This window comes from Synchiropus splendidus, chromosome 9 (genome assembly GCF_027744825.2).
Source record: "Synchiropus splendidus isolate RoL2022-P1 chromosome 9, RoL_Sspl_1.0, whole genome shotgun sequence".
NCBI classification, from domain to species: domain Eukaryota; kingdom Metazoa; phylum Chordata; class Actinopteri; order Syngnathiformes; family Callionymidae; genus Synchiropus; species Synchiropus splendidus.
The window spans coordinates 8,684,763-8,703,717 of record NC_071342.1 but is presented as its reverse complement, the minus strand read 5'-3'; the positions used below and the strand labels follow the sequence as shown (position 1 = coordinate 8,703,717).

Below are 18,955 nucleotides of genomic sequence, written 5' to 3'. Positions count from 1 at the left end.
CGTTACTTCTACCACAAGCTTCTAAACGTGCACGCAAAAAGAGGATGCCCAAGGCAGAGGAAAACTGTCTCTCCAATATTGGATACAACCGAATGCTGTCAAAAACTCACTTCAATTGTGGACCAGATTATTCAGTGTATGGTGTTAGAAGAGGACAGATCCATCAGGTTCAACGGTGGGAGATGATTCTCCGTCCTCTGTGGGCTGTTGGATCATTACTGGTTAATCAAGCTAAAATAAAGTTTATCACCTCCAATATTTGTCATTCTCACTCGGCGTATCCCATATAAGTGTCATTACAGCTCCCCTGCTCCTCTTCCCCTCCCACGGTCCTTTCATTACCACATGACGCTTAATTATCTGCCTGGGAAGTCATCTGTTGCGGAGACGGCAGGCTGCTAAATGTGGCGCTTCACTGACACGTTACGTCCATACACGCAGCCATCGCTGTTCCTGATGTTGCCGGCAAATAAAAATACCAAGAAATGAACCTTCGCCATGTTTACCTCACCTTCGCTCTCCAGTGGAGAAGAAACCCAGCAGGAAGGATCAAACAGCAGCCGTGTGGGCTCCTCTTCCCTTTGTTTCGTACTTTCCCCCCAAACTCTGGCTTTGATCTGTGCCTTTTCCGAAGTCTGTTTACTGATGATCAATCTTCTTACCTTCCTCTGATACATGTGCTTGGCTATTGGGATTCATTGAGGGGATTGTGGCTGCTGCCATGAATATCGAACGTGGACTTCCATTCTGTGCTTTCAATTTGAAGTCGAGGAAAAGAATGGGAATAAAATATTAACAACGCAAGCTAACTAAATCCAACTCCACACGTGCAGGCTGAGAAAAATACATTGATTTTTTTTTTTTTTCTTTCGCCCCGATCCACACACACGCACCTCAATGATCCCCAATGATGGATTCTTCTTCCAGGAAGGAGACGAACAGAGGCCTAATTTAAGGAGTAAACATCTGCCTACACGCAGTGAGAGGTCTGTCAGAGTGAGCTGTTGCTCTCTCTCTTAATCTAGGAGACTTTTTACACACAAACTTGGGCTTGACAACCAAAGTACACTATACACAGAAAAAGACTTTTCATAAAAGGTTTTTCACAATTTTAAACGAAATGAACTTAACCATTGGCTCCATTATTGACTGTATTGTTTCCAGTCACAATGTGTCAAATCTTGTTTGTTTATTTATTTGTAAAACAGGTCTCACTGAGTAGCCACAAACAAGTATTTCAAACACCTCTTCACCAACGGAGACAGTATATTCATGCTTACTTTCATCAGAGTTTTTGTAAATAATAGTACATTTCTGAACATTATTTCACTTCATATTCTAGAACTACCGTTTGTTTGTTTTTTTGCTTTATTCTTGCATCATTATGTGCAACACTGCAAATAATTTGTTTTATTTATTTTGATTATTGTACTGTACTTTCCACTTCAGAAATTGGACCTTGTGAATAAGTGATTCTTAAAATAAACTAGGATAAAATGTAGTCCGTCTTACAACACTAATAAATACTGGCTAATAAACAGCTTATACACATATGATAAGTAGTTGTATAGTAGTTGTAGTTATTATTGTTGTATAGTAGATTATAAGTAGTGTATTTACGGGAATAAATGTTCCCTCATCCAAGGTGTGACTTTTTTTTATATACACTAAATAATGTCTCATCTGCATGTGTATTAGCAGCATATTAACCATTTAATAATCATGACAAAGCATCAAGTTCATCATGACTGTGGCAAAGACACCAAGTCTTTAACGAAATTACTGATTATTAACAGTAAATAAGTTTGAAATTAGTTTATTAATGGTTAATGCATGCTCCCTAAATCAGGATGATCACAAATGTATTCGTGAGAATACAAAACATTATGCTTAATGTAAACAGTTTTCATTTCATTGATCCAAGCCGGCAAATGCCATGGAAGTAAAACAGAATTGTTGGTGACAAGCAGAAGCACTTGCGAAGCCTGCAATAATGGCTGCACAGTGGTACGCAGCAACTGTTGGACACACAGCTAATCGTAAAACAAGACATCACAGAGGCAGGATGCCAAACTCCACTCGGAACTGTGTCTGATGCAAAAGAAAATCTTTTCATTTGAGACAGAGTGAAAGTTTCTCAGCGTGTTATTTTTGTGAGGAGAATGTGGGAAAGGGTGTTAGTGACTCACTCTGTCTGCGCTGAGGCATGCTGGTACGGTTCAAGCCCTGGTGCTGTGCCTGCCACGGGGACAGCATTGGGGTGGGCAGCACACCCTATGCGGAGAGAAACACAAAGGGCAAAAAGGCATGACGTACCAGAACACACACAGACACACAAAGAAGAAGCCTGCCATCACACAAAACACACTCCTGCTGTTGTTGATGTTAGTACGAAGACCACATGCACATGTCCGGAAACGATTCCTCCTCCTATTCTACTATACTGAACTCAATATTTGTTCAGTGTAACACATAACAAGAGGCATCTTTTTGCCATCAGATGAGCTCTGAAGGTCGACAGCCGGTGAGGACAGCAGAACCACATCATGTGGCAGTGACACAACACTTTAGTCACCGGACCGCGAACGCTCCCCCATGACTGCATCTGGACACAAAACGCGTCACTGAAATCAAGAGGACATGCCACCACCTCGGTTTATTCCTATTGTAAATGTGTAGAATATTGAATTTCACTGCTCTAATGTGCAGAAATACGAAGGTCGTCAGTAGAAAGTGCATCACACATTCATTTTAAGGGGTCTACAGCTGATCCCAGCCACTTTGGGAGAGCACAACTAGTGGCACCTACAGCCTGGGGTCAAATTGGTATTTTTTTTATTTTTACTTTATTAATGAAGGAAAGTGCAAGTGCAGAGAGGAGTCCAGAATAGAAAATAAAGAGAAATAAACAGAACTTTCTGGAGAGGACACTTGGACAACTTCACCTACCGAGTCAGAGAATGACAAAATAGTATGATGTTTCACAAACGTTTAATGTTTCAATATGTAGTTTGATATTAATCACTCAGTAATTTGACTTGAAATAAAGTCAAATTGAGCATGATAAGCCATTTAATTTACAAATAAATCACTAAACATTTGAAATGCAACACTGAGATTTTATTATATGAAGTAACTTGCTGAATTGAAGGCATTAAATTTATAAGTTTACAAACTGCAAATCCCCAAATCACAGTCTGACACTGACTGGTCATACTTTGCTTACTAGATAAACAAGAACTGCTCTGTTTATTGTTAACAACTTATTTCAGTGACTGGAGCTGTGAGAGAGTTTTCATTTTCATGTAATGCGTCCTCCTCTGCCTCTGCCTGACAACAAGGATGGCAGCATTGCGGTGCTTTCAGGACTCCTGACAAAGACTGGACAAATCACAACTAGTAATGGTTCAATCTTTTACATGTCAAATATGGGACCAGCAGCAGTTCTTCTCCTGCAGACAAGGTCCAATAGGCAGCGGTTCTATTTCTGACACTGGCCAATTGGAACAGGTGTCAAGAGTGTTTCACAACACCCGTGAATCACACCTTCTCAAGTTGTGGGGCCTGTTGAATTACAGTGCTCCCAGTGTGAGGGTGGCTACCACAGGGCACCTAAATCCAAGTACTACTCTATTAAAAGCCGTATCTCCATCTCCAGTTTCGAGTTCACTACTCACTTCTCTTTCGTCTCAGCTGCACCAGCAGGTTTGGTTTGTTACCATCAAGTGTGCATCAGGAATACTGAACAGTCCACTGCATGAGAAGGGAAGGGGGTGCAGTGGAAGCGATCATGCTAGATGAAGAAAGTTGGATGTTTCAACAGCATGAATGAAGAGTGGGAATTACAATTAAAAATGCATTACTTGTCTTGGGGGGGCTGGAATAATTGGGGCCACCGGCAATAATTGTGTGTGTTTGTGTAGCCACCTATGTGGACGAGCGGACCCAGGTATATGACAGGGCAGAACCCAGCTGAGTCCCGACCCAATTTGACCTCAGCCCACAGGTAATTTAGAGCCATCATTTGTGTGTTTCTGCAGTGAGGCTGCAGCACTCACCTTTCTGCCCTCCGTGAGCACAAAACAAAGTGCCTCAACTCATTCAAAATACATTGATATTTTCAATGTTTTCCTCACATCATACAGCCATTGTGGTCCCACAACCCAGGTGTGTGGCGATCATCGCTGTGGAAACACAACTCTTGTCACCAAAATTATTTTCACGAGAAAAACGATCGCATGATACAACTTCTCCATCTGTCACTTCGACGGCTGACATGACAGCTTTTTATAAGCTGAGAAAAGGAGAGAGCATTTTTCACACAGAGCCCAAAGCCATCGCGTTAACAACTGACAATATCGCACATGCACAAAGCCTTAACAAAAAAAAAAGGCAAATATAGATGTGCCAATAGTTAGGTCACCTTTTTTATTTCCCTTTCTCTTCATGCTCATCGCTTTTGTGTTTGCAAGTTACGACATCTATATTACCTAATAAACTCCTTCCCCAAGGTACATGACATTGATAAATGTGGAGACAATATTATGAAAAATAAATAAATAACAATAATATGGTTAAAAAGTCACGAATATAACAAATACTTATTAATGTAAACAACAGGCTGAATGGATACAAGAAGCACGCTGGTCTGTTTAGGCATTACATACAGCACACACACTATTGTCCTGACCCCAAAGCCGTCCCCAGCTTTAGCAATTCATAGATCTTAGGTTCCCATTGGGAGAGGCAAAGTGAAGAAGCAGCACGGCCGTCACGGACCACAGACATACTTAAACCTTAACAAATGCGTCTCCATTCCTCAGTGGTAGTCTCGCTGCCTCTCAAATGGAACTATAATAGAGACAAGGAGCACAAAATCTATCAAAGGGAAGGAGGAACACAGACAGAAAGATAGGCGAGGAGGTGAAGCCAGCCTCCTCCCAGCAGGGCCATCCCTGGCCAATTCATATCCCTGCTAGTGGGACTGCTGCTGAGGAGGGGGAAGAGTTTCCACTACAGACCAAGACTGTCTTTCATCACCGACAGCTTCTGCAGCAGGAGGTCTTGAAGGAGAGAGAAAAACCCGAGGTGAGGAGCGGAGGAGGGCGTGCTGACGCACCTCGTGATTCTGACAGTGACTGGTAGCTTCATTTTCCTCCCAAACATCCACGCCAGCCCGTTTTTTTTTTGCTTTTTTTTTCAGTTCCTCTTTGGTGCTGGGATGAACACTCTCAAGAATTCCCCATCCTGGCCATAATAACATAAATCCCATGAATAACTTCACAATTATTTGTTATTTATCAGCATACAGATCAAGATTCAAACGTGGCTCCTATTTAAATCGACAAACATTCTATCCACCCCCATTCCAGCAAATACAGAGACAGATGGTTGTGGGACATATTTGTTCAGAAAACACTTTGAATTGTATTTTTCGCAGCCCAGCGCTGTAGTGCTGGTCAAACTGGCGTGGAGAGGACTGCTCATGCAGGAAAAGAGTCAATAACAGTAAAGCACATGCAGTAAACCTTCAAAGGTAAGCATGATTCAAACAAGAAACAAATGGATAAGTAGATAAAAATGATGAAACACATAAGAAAAAATAAAAATTGAGGCAGAGATCAAGCAGATTGAGTTCCCATTATGCAACTTTAGGCTCCCACTAAACATTATTAGTAGTAGTAGTAGTAGTAGTACTAATAGTAGGTGAAGTTTTGAACAGCAAAGTACTTGTGTTCATGCAACAGAACAACTGGAGGATACTATGAGAAGTATAACTGATTAAACTGCAGACGATTTCTGACACACTCTGACCCAAACAACTGCCGCCTGGAAGCACATTGTTGAAGGTCAATTTGTGATATTTCTAGGCTATTTGGTCGTTTTGTGACTGCAGCAAAGGCAATCTGAATTATTATGTGTATTTGCATCGTCTGTGACGGCGAGTCGACCAAAAACATTTGTCATGCTGTGGCAATAACAGCGAGGCACAGTTGGCACAATACGGATCACCTGTAAGAATAGGTGATGCAAAATAGTTCCACATTTCTGACGTTGATTTTCTTTAGGGGACATCTAACTCATCCCTCGCACAATCATTCTCCTGCTCTTCCTCACCCGCGGCATGAACAGAGGGGGGAGGGGCTGCCTGAGAGCTGATGGCTCGGCGGCTTGCAATGACAAACCTCCGTGGGGAAAAGAGAATTCTCAGTGATGCTTAAAACGGAGCAAAATAACAGTTGAAAAGTCAGGACAAAAGAAGGAAGATATCTCACTGCTCACCTGTGATGTCACTATCCCACACGAGGATAACAATATTTTAAGCGATTGTTGTGCAGTACTCCTAAGCATGCGTGTTTAGGGTTTCAAGTAACTCACAACACATTGAAAGTTTAGGTATCTTGGACAGATCAACATTCGACATCCGCATCAAGTCACATACACACAAACTTAAATCTCAGTTAAGATTGATAAAACAAACTTGAGCTGTTTAAGAAGATTGTGTACCTCCGGGAAATTAACTGAGGAAAGCGGGAAGAGCTTGCACACCGTGCCTATATGTCCATAAGGCTTGTTTGAAAGCCCTTTCAGACATAATTCTCCAACTTATTTCCATATGGTGTGAAAGGGGCTACAGAGGGCATTTAGTGATCGACAAAAACGCTGGCTTTTCGTGATGGCAAACAATAACGTCAGCCAGAACCTTTAGAAAAGAGGGTTAAAATCAATCATGCTATTCTTCATGTCACCTGCTCCCTTCTGGTGTGTTTAGAAAGAAGGGTCAACTGCTTTAAAGCAGCCGACATGTTTTATCTGTTGGCATACCGCAAGTGTTATTTCCCAGTGACGTGGTGCAGCCCTGCTGCGGGGGGACCTTCGTGTCTCAGAAGGAAAGTGATGGGGACAGAAGCTTCAGAGGAGGCTTAATGCCATGTCATGACCGCCTTTCTCTGTCTAAGCCTTTTAATCCCAGAGCCAAAGCTCATTTTGGAGAGCCGCGTGTAATACCATACATCAAGCTGCAATGTTACCCCACGAACTTTTGGCAATTAGATCCCCACCTGTCCAAAAAGCCTGTGCTGTGTGCAAGTGTTGCAGGAGACCTGACAGAAGACGTCATGTCAGGGCTGCTGAGGAAAAAACACTTGTACCTCAGACTGAAATCCAACTTTCCTCACTCCTCTTGTCTACTGGTTCTCAGAGGGTCGCTCTCTCTCTGCTCATGACAGTGAATTGATCTCATTAAAGCTGAGATAGCAAGCAGGAGCTGGGATGTCAAAAGGAATGGTGGAGATTACAGTGGCGGCAGAGAGATAAAAAAAATAATAATAATAATGGCGGGTGAGACAAAAAAGATGGAGTGCGTGAAAAAGGCAAATAAGAGGGTGTTTAACAGGCAGAGCGAGAGTTGAAGTGTTGCTGTAATTATCTCGCCGGCTCCTGATGAAAGATCGCCTTTTGTGTTGCTATTGTCTCACTGCTGCTGCGCGCCTGTGTATTTTGTTCATCAGGATTATTAGCAGGGTCAGCTCCGCAGCCTTTGTCTGCTGAACTCATTGTTCAGTACAAGGAAGAGAGTGCAGCCCGCGTGAGAGCAGGATACACACGCAGCAACCCTCCCTACAAACTTTTTTTTCCAGCATCTGGATACAAACAACCCCAGTTTTGTTTTCCTACAGCTGAGATTGATCCGCCAAAAAATAAATAAACAAATAAATAACATCTCTTAGTGACATTCAGTGAAAGTCACTGAACTTGTGTTACTTTCAGCAAAACTTGTATTTGTCTCTTGTATGCTAATCGAAGCAAAAGCCTTAAGTCTACAGAGTTGGGTTTTTCCTCGCCAATGCCTTTGGGTGGAAAATCCCAATCGTAAACAGATTTAAGTGAAACGCTCATACTCACAGCCATTTTGGAGGGAATTCTTCCAAGAAAACTGTGTGACGGAAGGCTTGTTTCCAGACAGTAGAAGGCCTCCAGAAGAAAAAAAGAGCACATAAAGCTAAGTCAGGCCAAAGGCCGTAATTCTTGTTATCAAGTTTGACGCAGCGTTACCAGTCAGGTTTTAGCTTTATCAACACCAGAGCTACATCTCTCCCACTTTGCCCTCCAGGCTAGGAGAGCAACTAGATGTTAACAAGTGAAGGATAGAAATCATGATACCAGCGCCAACCTTTGACAAAGACTTCACAATTGGCTGACCCTATGGCTGCAGAATACAATATGAAAGGCCAGAAAGGTCACTTTTCAGAAGAGAGCAAGTCAAAAACGCTGTATGTCCTGAGTCCCACGTCATTCATGCAGATCTTAAGTGATTGAAGACTACGACTGTAAGTCCTGCTTTGGGATTCACCCAGTGCAGCCATTATTCCTCCATGATAACGAATGCATGATCAGTTTTAAGATAAGATTCATGTGGAAAGGAAAGAGAAGTTGTAGATGAGCAGGATTAAGTCAGACTCATGCTTCCTATTTTTCTCTACTTTACTTGCTGAAAGAAAAAAAAAACATCTCCCACTGTGCGTAAATTTGCACTCGACAATTTAGACCTTGCATACGAATGTGATCATTGTGGAGCATGATTCAAGTTCACATTAAAAGGGCCCCATTCGGCTCATTTTGTGGAGCTTTTACAATGATATTGGAGTACTGCATCAGTTCCTCAATAAAATACTGTTATTTACATAAGTGAGAGGGTGAGACCACTTGGTCGTTGCTCTGCCAGAAACAGCAAATAAAAGGAATACAAGGCAAAAGGCATCGTTATAAAAGGCACATATAGCAGAAGATTTTTCTCTATATGTTGAAATGGATGAGACCTTAATATTATCATAAGTAAATGACAAATATGGCGACTACTTGGCTCTCATTGTTGTCGTGGCAGTGCACCACTATGGTATGCATGTCGCAGAAACCCTGGAGCAAAGTCTCTCAGTTCTCCAACGAGAGCTGGAGGTTAGCAGCGACTGCAAAATTACGTCTGTATCGAGGTCTAGGTGAAAGGTTGAGGTAAATTGGCTCATGACACTGCTTCAGCAATGAAATAGCCTCACGGGGGGCGATTGATTTTTAACCACTCGCTTGGGAGGTGGTCGTGAGGTGTTAACTGCTTCTTGTTACACTGTGCATATACTACACAGTGCAAGACGTACAATTGAGCCAACAGTCTATTTTTTCACAAAAATGGCACAGCATATTCCCAGCCTAAGAGAGTGTATAAATGAATTGTTATTGTCAGTAGGAACTTAAAACAAAAAAAAAAACTTCAAAACAAAAGAATAAAACTTTATACTTCAGCATGTGTGCACCCTGGAGTTCATGATTTTGAAGGGCAAAAAAATAAAGTTGTTGGAAAAAAAAACAAACCAATGTTTATTATGAACCCATTTGCCTTATTCTGCTTGAATCGATTGCCTGGTTGACTTAATCTTCCATTTCTAAAACTATTCAGCCTCAAAAATCAATGCAACACAAAACCAGCTGCACGACAATGGCAAATGATTTCAAATTTCACACTGGGCTCCACAGATAACATGAATGAAATGTTCGCCTAGGTAAAAGGCAATGAATTCGGGCGGTGCTTACAAATGAACATGGCCGCATTACGCTTAGGTTTTATTTAGCATTCATCATAATAAGCTGAGGGTGCTCCACGTGGCCAATGTTTCCATTATGAAGACCTCATTGAGAGTCCAGCCTTGCTTTGATGTTGCCGTGGCAACAGTCTAAACCACATGCTCCCGTGGAAAGTAGCGAGTGACTGAGGACTGTGAGCTTGAGCTTGTTTTGTCCATTATATTTTCGATCTGAAGCCTATGTGGGCTGCTGCAAAAGTTTTTCTGTTTGTTTGTTGGTTTTTTTGCTCTGCTCTTTAATTAACCTCCCAGATGGTCACCACGGCAATGCCGCAAGAAAAACATTGAATTCAAAGACAGCATTATTTCGGCTTTTTAAGGGAAAACATTTTATGGACGACTTTTAATAGGCACCTTGTCGGTGCTGTCAGTGCTGTTTATCAATAGCTGGTAGACACACAGCAGGCGCTTCAAGCCATGATAGCCGAGACGATGAAATGTCTCGTCAATTCCAAAAATACTCTATCTTCACTCTCTCAAGCGCTTCTCCACACATTCGAGTAAACACTCCAACATCACTGTGCTTATTGACATTTCAAGTGTTGAACACAATGACATTCAAAGCAATCTCAATTCACTCCTGCCCGGAATAAGTCAGATCTCTTCAGTGGTGAGAAATCACTCAGCCGGACAACAAACAAACATGCACTCATTCAGGAACGGAATGGTTCATTTATTCACAACAGTAGTCCGGTCTTGATGGCCACCCCCTGCTGGACACGTATACATTTCTTGTACATTTTGAAAGCTCATATCAACGCTTGGACAGAACAGGGACAGTTGATGTGACACAACAAACACCACATCATGTTATTCTACCATCAATTGTGACTGTTTCTTTTCATATGTCATAGATTTTTTTTATGAGTAGCAAAAGTAATTTATGATCTGATTGTTTAATTAACTAATGTAGGTGACCTTGCATCATGTTTGGGAGAATTACTGTCACGAGTGGTGCTCAATTTGTCGAGATGTTCAACAACTAATTGATGGACAGTGAAGGTCATGTGGATGACTCGGGCATTTCTGATCAAGTATTATTTAAGTATATATTTGGACTTGAACAACTAATTCAATGAAACCTCATGTGATAATCCCAGCCAAAAAAAAAAGTAAAAAATATGTATATTTCCCAAAAAAACTGAAGTTTGCAAACAAACTGAACAGCTAACTCATCTTAACTGAAAAGGACTGCACTCATTTCAACTGAGATTACTCTGAACACCTCTGCACACTGTAGCCTCCCCTCCTGGCCTGCCTGCTTTTCTCTTTAAACGTTGGGATCTGGACTGCTCCTCTCGACAAGTAAATCCCAAACACCACCAAGGACCACAACTCCATACTCAAGCAAGAAAACAAAGTCCACTGCTCACCATGTGCTCAACCTAGCTACCACCAGAAAATGCAAACTCAAACCCAGGATAGTTTGAACGCATAATACAGAATAAAGGTGGAAATAAACCAACAAACAAGCATCCTCCAATAACTTTAAATAAGGTCACACCTCAAATTGTTTCTAAACCAAGAGCGCCATCTAGTGGCCTCTGATAATCATGACACTGTTTCATCAACCCTGCAACCTGTTTCATGATCTACCCATCACAACTGATAAGGGACTTGGTGGATGAAAATAAAATGTTGGTCATCGTTGTATTATACTGACACTTTAAGGTGAAGGTATTTTGTTGCATGTTATGTCTGTTTTATACAGTATATATAAGTGATGTAACGCTGATGAGTGAAAGCAAATGAGTAATAGGCCAGAGGTGGCCAAGCAGTCAGAGGCTATGAGCCACATTCTTTTACTGTGTTGCTGCAAAGAGGCTGGACGGCTCATCTGAACAGCTGGTCATGTGACATAGTGGCAGTATAGCGGTTAAAGTACATCCCTGTGTGTCACTTTGCTTCCGTTGAATCTCTCTCGTGGATTTATTTTTCAAATTCATACACTTTGGCGTGAGTTGGCCAGCCCTGCAATAGGCTGTAAAGTTAGGCAGTTGGACTTTTACCATCCTGGTAAAGAGGAAGAAGAGGAGTGACATTATCGCTGGACGAACAATGGGAACAAGCCTTGCTTCAGATTGTAGTATGGACTTCATTTGCTTTCAATTATCTGGGTCTCTTTTTCCACAGTGTATCCAGGCAGTGCTTGCTTTTCACATATCACCACTACCAACTTTTATATTTCACACTTCTTGACCTCCTCAAACTGCTATGTGGTCTGTGATCACAACCAAATAAGCTTAACAATTTAAATACAAACTCATACAGGCACTTTTGAAAACTATCTTGTGTTCTCTTGAGGGCGGATTTTGGCACAAAGTAAGCCACCAATGCTTATTTCCATTGACGCACACAGCCTTGCTCTATTCTGCACACTCACTCCATCACACTTTCACAGACTCACAATCATAAATATTCTTTTGCTTTTGCCCATTCTTGCTTACACTGAGTCCGGATCAGGCATACTCCATTTGTCTCACTCATAAACCCACTTGTACAATTATCTCTCACTGTTACATGTGATCTCACTGACACCACTACCTCTTAGTGTCTCAGAGAAAAGAACCAGGCACAGAAAAAGTGTACCGCTGAGAGAGCAAAGATTTGACGACCGAATACATTCATCCTGTCATCAGAGAAGCAGAAGCAATACTCAAAAGCAGCCAGATTCACATCAATTCAATCACCAATGAAAAAGCCATTAAGAATGATTTGCTTTTTAAAAGCACCACATTTTCCCTCTAAAAACTAAAACTACACCTCAGTGGGGGATGTTTCTTGTCAATAAAGTAATGTCAAAAGATGAGCGTGTCAAGATCGACAGCGACTTACAGCGTGGCTGGGTGATCTCCAGTATGTCTGTGTGGCTTTGTCATAGTGCTGCTGCATTCGTTTATTCACTTGTTTGTCCGTCTGTCCGAGAGTAGAGGGAGCCCTCTGGTGGTGGCACTGACACCTGACACTTTGTCCTTGAGAATGCTGCAGAGAAAACGAACACATATATGTTGATAAAGAAACTGTAATCACTTAATTTAAATCTCATTTGAGAGAGTATGCCACGGTCAGTGAGCTGAGGTGACTGTTTTTTCCAGCTGCTCCTGTCAGATTTAACAGAAGACAATGACAAGGAGAGTTCATGTCAAAATAAAGTAGCAATTAAATGAAAGAGGAAAACAGACAAGCTTTGTAGTAGGTTAAATGATATATTAAAATGTTTCTTTGTTTTAAACAAGCCATTGTAATACAACAAAGGCACAAAAATACAATCAAATTATTATTACATATAGATATTTTTTATCATTATTTTCACAGTCATAAAACAAAAGGTTTGATATAAAGTATTATAAAATTGGCCAAGTTGAAATATTCTTCGGAAGTGGTCCTAATATAAAAGGATGCAGGATACAGATATAACGCAAAATATAAAGTGACAAGAAAATGGATGAAACCAAACTGAGAGATTACAACGCTTATATTTCTCTGACTGCTCGCAACCATGCCAGTAAGCAGTCAAACGTGATTTTTACCGCAAACCCTATGAATCAAAGAACTCTCGATTCCAGTCTCAGGTCAGCAAATACTGACTCTCCCAAATAGGATGAGCCATATAAACGTTGATATCATGATGAATGGTCTCCTTTGAATATGCCTTCTGTGATGGATTCCACTGTCCTTTCTTCCTGTAAAATTCACAAACTGACAAAGCACTTTATCAGAGTCCCGGTGACCTATTCACCTTTTTAACTCTTGCCATTATCTCTATCCAATACAGCAATGGATCATTGTAAGATTAGTGATGCGCAATAAATCACTCGAAAAGCAATTTATAGATGGGCCCGAAGAAGTCAGAATCAAATCTTAAATCTTCTCTTGCTGGTGAGAAACCTCGCCAGGCAACTTTGGCAGCAGACATTCAGAGCTTCTGCCAGCCATTGATGACAAGAGGACATAATCATGAGGAGTGTTGCTCATCGGCATCGCAGCCATCTGTAAATTAGGACTGCGAGACATCAGTATTCTGCCTCGAACACAGACTGTTCTTTCTCCCCTGCGTTACTCTTGTTTTCTCGCTCCATCCTCTCTTGAATGCCGCACTTTTTCATTGGTTCCATTTAATCAGCTATGTGCTCCCATTCCGCTCTCCTGTAAGATCGCTAATGGAAAGTCATTAACCAAGTCTTCACGATGATGCAGTCAGTGCAGCAGGTTCCATCCGCGACATTGCTTGACATTACGCACAGATGCAACGCCGGGTCAAGTGTGATATTACTACACATATCCCTTTACACATCATACTTTCACTTTTGAGGTCCAGCAGTCAGCGTCTATATTGAAAAATGTCGGGCACTGAAACACAAACATGTTTTTTTTTTTTTACCCTCAGCAATATAGTGGCTGCACTTTGGGAACCTGCCGTGGAGTTGGCTGTAATTCTAATTGGAGGGATTGTAAGTGTCAGCAAGGCAGGCGAACAGACCGTTCTTTGACATTTTGGTATTTGTAGATACTGAAGGGATTTGAATAATGTCAGCTGGGCATATGGTTGTTTGGCTAACAAGGGAGCCTGTTCAAGGCACTAATGAATGTTCGAGCGGCGCTGGATCCAGCAAAAAAGCAAACGGAGGCGAGGATATTGAATGCTCGGGACTGCTCGCATTTGGAATTATGTAGTCGGGTAGAAACACAGAGGCCCATGAGCTGAACTCTCCAACAAAGAAATCACGGCCAACGGCAAACTACTAAAGCACTCAGAGAGCTGAGACCAAGCTGCTCATTTCCAGCCTCATTTTCTACACTTCATTTACTACTATCGTTTTCAAAATACCATTGATATCAATTAGCTCAATCGGACAGCCGGTGTCGGAGGCCTTGAGGAACTCTTTGCTCAACACGCTGAAGCAGTAAGATAAGATAATCCAGAAACAAACCAACATTTTGGGGAAAATTCCATTGAAATATTTTCATAGGTTTTGGAAAAAAAAGCACAAGAATATGGATGGACACCGAATAACACAATGCTTTCAAGCCTGAAGCAAGTCTACCTGACAACAAAAATAAACAAGTTTGAACATCTAAATGAAAGGTAAACAACTCATTTACTGAATAATTTTCATAGACACAACAAATGTATGCAGGAGGATTTCTTCTCCCGTTTTCCAATGATGAATGCTGTAATATATTCTGAATAATGCTGGTTTTGTTTTGCCATTAGCAGAATTTGATTAAACACCATATTAATGTTAGTCTATTTCTTTCTAGAAGGAAAAACACCAGAGAATGAAAACAGTGCAACATAAAGTCTAAAACGCACAAGGTGGTCTAAAACACCAAAGATGATGAGAGAAGTACTTCTATTATAGTCCCAGGGGAGAAACAAGAATTATGGGGGTTTAAACTTTTAAGAAGACATTGAAGTGGAATAAATTCCTGGAGCTGTTTTGGATGTTCTCCTGGATGTGCCCTTATTATTGACTAGAGAAAGACCTTTCTGTTCGGATGCTACTAGTGTTGGCTTGCTTGCCAAGTATCAATCAGTGTCAGGAGAATCCCATTTCTGGAAGATTCATTCACCTGAGTTAGCTTATTTTGACCTCTGTCAGCATTATCAGTATTCTCTCTGCAGCAGAAAAGAAGGCATATATTTTGATCATTTGATGATCATTTGTGGTTGAGAGAGTCCTAAAGTACTTCCTGAAAGTTTCTTTTTCCAGCAAGTATTGCACATATATTTCCTGTAAGAGGATGAAGCAGGATTTGTATTCAAGACACTCCTGAGAGGATTATGGTTCGCGACTCTAGATGGAGCCCTGGAGCAAAAACAAATGTTTGAATCCTAAACGATAAGAAGTCCTCAAGTTACAGCGCCTTCAAAAACTTCGATAAGGAGTAAGATCTCTTTTCCCGTTTGAGTTTTATTAAAATAAACTCACCATTAGTTCCCTCTGATTTTGCAGCTGCAGCTGTTGACATTGCAGTGTGAGCTGAACGATTGTCTTGTCTCGACTCCTCAATTCTTCTCTTAGCATTTGCACTTCCTTTATCATCTCCTCCAACTGAAAAATGATATATATGAACAGCATTTTGAATTCAACACAATGCATAAACCTTGAATTTTCTTACCTGGCGTGACGTAGCGCTGGTATTGTCTTCAATTTCCTCTGCAACATCTGCTGGAGAGTCTGTGTCCTCCAGCTGGCAGGAAAAAATACACACGCACATGGAGGAGAGAGCACACGTGGATACATAGTGAGCAGGATCAATGACAAGCGCCTGAGGCTCGTCTCTGGAGCTATATTCCACTGTGTGGAGAATAATATTACTCCAAGTAACATACTCTGCTGACCTTGAACTGTCAGCTACTAACACTACAGTCCATAGGGACTGAGTTAAACATCTAATGCATTTGTTTGCTAAAATAATATGGACAAGGATGTCGATGCACATTATTTAAAGACATAATACATTTGTTATACAGTATAATAGACTTTTTTGTCCTCCAGCAATTCCTGTCAGGGGTTGCCTCAGCAAGTCAGACATCTTTATAATCCTCCCGTTTCACACCTCTTCATGTCCTCCTTTGTCACATGCATGAACCAAAACATACCCCGTCTCTCCTCAATCAACACCATCTTGCCTTCCTATCTTCGTCCCCAAACTCCTCCACATGTCCCTCTGACACAGCCGCTTCAAATCCTGCCCCTTACAGTCACTCCCAGTGAGAACCTGAGCATCCTAAACACTGACACTTCTAACTCCACCTATGAATCATAATGCTTGCTATCGCCGGTATGAAGAGAATCGGATTAATTCTGCTCTCTAAATATCACATGAGATCTAAGAGTTACAATTTAACACTGATAACAACAATTAAAGTAAGAATAGATCCATAGGGTGGTGTGCTGCTGCAGCCTCACAGCACCTTGCTCCGGGGCCCTCTCTGAGTGGAGTCTCAGGCGGTCGCAGATTTTCAACAGGTGTTTCCACTGCTATTATCACAGGGTTTGGTCCGTAGCACCATGTGACACCGGCATGTTTATATATTCATCTATTTTCAGGAACTCATTCCAGCTATGTTGCTAGGCTAGCGCACGGACAGACCACCCACACTCACCGAAGACCCACCAGAACATGTATATGCTGCGAAGAAATGCAGAAATGAAATGCAAAAATAACACACCTAGCAAATACTTGGTCTCAAATATCAAGCAATTTACAATTCATGAATTCACAGATGCTTTCATGAGCGATATGATATTTCATAAGATAATGCTGAAGTCAAAAGTAATAAAAAGTAAACAAAAGATATGACAGTGATCAACACAAACTGTTGATTCTGAGCAGAATTTCAGCCAAGAAATTGGTTAGAATTTTTTTCAAGTAAACCTCTACATTGTCTGATCAGAGCCGACCCTTCTCATCCTGGACATGGACTGTTTGTTCCTCTTCCCTCTGGCAGGAGGCTACGGTTCATCCAGACCAGAACCTCCCGTCACAGGAGCAGCTTCTTCCCCTCGGCCGTCAGACTGTTGAATTCCTAAACAGCCTTTGTTGTTTATTTTATTTTATTTTATTTTATTATATTTTTTCTGTCAGCACTTTATCCCAAAACACTTTCCTAGTTGGTGGGATCCCCACTGACCATGGCAGTAAATTTGATTCTGATTCTGACATTCTTCACCTCGGTGACCTCAGTTAAACTCCTCCAACTGTCTAAAACATTCTGAACATGACTGAGTCAATTGTAATGGACAAGCAGACAGTATCAAAATTTGAGTGAGTGTGAATAAAAGTAGATAAAGACAAGTAAAAAATGACTCGACTCCTTCCAGGAAGGCAGTTACCTCTTGGCTACAAATGAACATTGTCTTCCAATATCACTCAGCTCAAGTTCCTGGATAGACAATGTCAGCACTGGCACACATGAATCTCCAGCATGCCAAATGTATTTTTAATTTCTTGAAAAGGATTTTTCTTCCCATTGTAAAAGGCTACAGGCAGATAATGGGAGCTCATTATGAGAAACTCTCAAAGGACCTGGAAATACTGTGATCGAGTTAGTACGGTAGTATGATGTCATAAATTGAGAAAACCCTTTAGTTTTGTACCGAAGTACAGAATACAATTTAAACACAAAAAGATTTTAAGCAAGGTGTCGAGACAACCCCTAACATAGCTGCTGAATTTGAAACTTAAAATGTGGCACATGAAAATGTAAAAATACAAAAGCAGTGAAGCAAAACTACCACTGATGAGATAATGACAGTCTAAAACAAACAGTCATGCTATTTAGGAATATATCATACATTCAAATGTAACATTTAAGCCCTTATCTCAAGCAGAATACAGCAGAACATTAATTGAAATTATCTGTCAGGGGATAAAATTTTACTTGCCAAGTTACCATAAAATAATTTGCCTAAATCTAGAAATAATATGACGAAAAGAGGCATGAATCAACTAAAAAAAACACTAACAAGTGAGAAATATCATCTGTTAAATACGACATGATTTCATTTTATTTCATTAAGTGTAAATCTGCACCAACCTCAGTTTTAGCACTACATGCACTAATTTGAGACGAATGTGGCTCAAACCTGTAGCAGGGATTTCAGCTTGAGCAACTGCTTCTTGAGTGTGGAGCAGTCCTGGTTCATGTGGTCAAGTGTGAGCTCATCCAGTGTAACAGGGAGACCCTGGTGCCTGCTCTCAGAAAGGATGGGCTGTGACGAAATCCTGGAGAACTTGTGAGCGTCGTAGTGTGGGAAGAAAAGGGACCTGTAGAACAGAAATATTATAAATATAGAAGACCAGATAGAGGTTAAATGTATGTACCTATATTCATGGCAATTTCACTGGAGAAAAATCACTTGTAAATCTAAATATAAATATCTTAAGTCATAATTTGTCTGTATTAGATACCAGCTTTGGTCTACTTAAATGACAATGAATCCATCTTAATAGAATTAGAAAGTATTTTGGGCACAACTGATGATTTTCAAAAACAACATAGTATCATAGTTAGGTTCAGTAAAAATGGATGACTAAATTACCTGCTTTCATTGTAAAAGTTTTCAGGTCCAGACCAGCGGTGATGCTTCCGACGCTGCCCCGGTCGACGGCCCCTCTCACTTTGAGACATGGCGTCAAACTCTATACAAAAACAAGGAGCCATTGTATTTCAAATATCATGGGAGACGGAGATGTATGTTTTATATTTTGCTCAAGGACACACAAAGATGAGTCGATCTTTCATTCTCTCTGTGGCGCTGCATCTCTGCAGCACCGGAGAAAATCTGCATACAAATCATTATCTGAGC

At 41.0% G+C, this 18,955-nt stretch overlaps 1 protein-coding gene across 6 annotated transcripts in view; it reads right to left on the bottom strand.

Moving 5' to 3' along the window:
- Nucleotides 1–18,955, bottom strand: part of ccser2a (coiled-coil serine-rich protein 2a) — a 71,865-nt gene that overhangs the window by 11,581 nt on the left and 41,329 nt on the right. For 4 of the 6 annotated variants that reach the window (XM_053874185.1, XM_053874184.1, XM_053874187.1 and 1 more), the window contains 5 exons: nucleotides 18,689–18,788; nucleotides 18,233–18,413; nucleotides 15,759–15,830; nucleotides 15,569–15,691; nucleotides 12,471–12,617 (listed from right to left, as the gene is read on the bottom strand). In XM_053874185.1, the coding sequence (XP_053730160.1) occupies nucleotides 12,471–12,617; nucleotides 15,569–15,691; nucleotides 15,759–15,830; nucleotides 18,233–18,413; nucleotides 18,689–18,788 (623 nt within the window). Of the gene's footprint in view, nucleotides 1–2,189; nucleotides 2,275–12,470; nucleotides 12,618–15,568; nucleotides 15,692–15,758; nucleotides 15,831–18,232; nucleotides 18,414–18,688; nucleotides 18,789–18,955 lie in introns of all 6 variants that reach the window. The other 2 variants (XM_053874190.1, XM_053874188.1) reach the window with 1 other exon arrangement.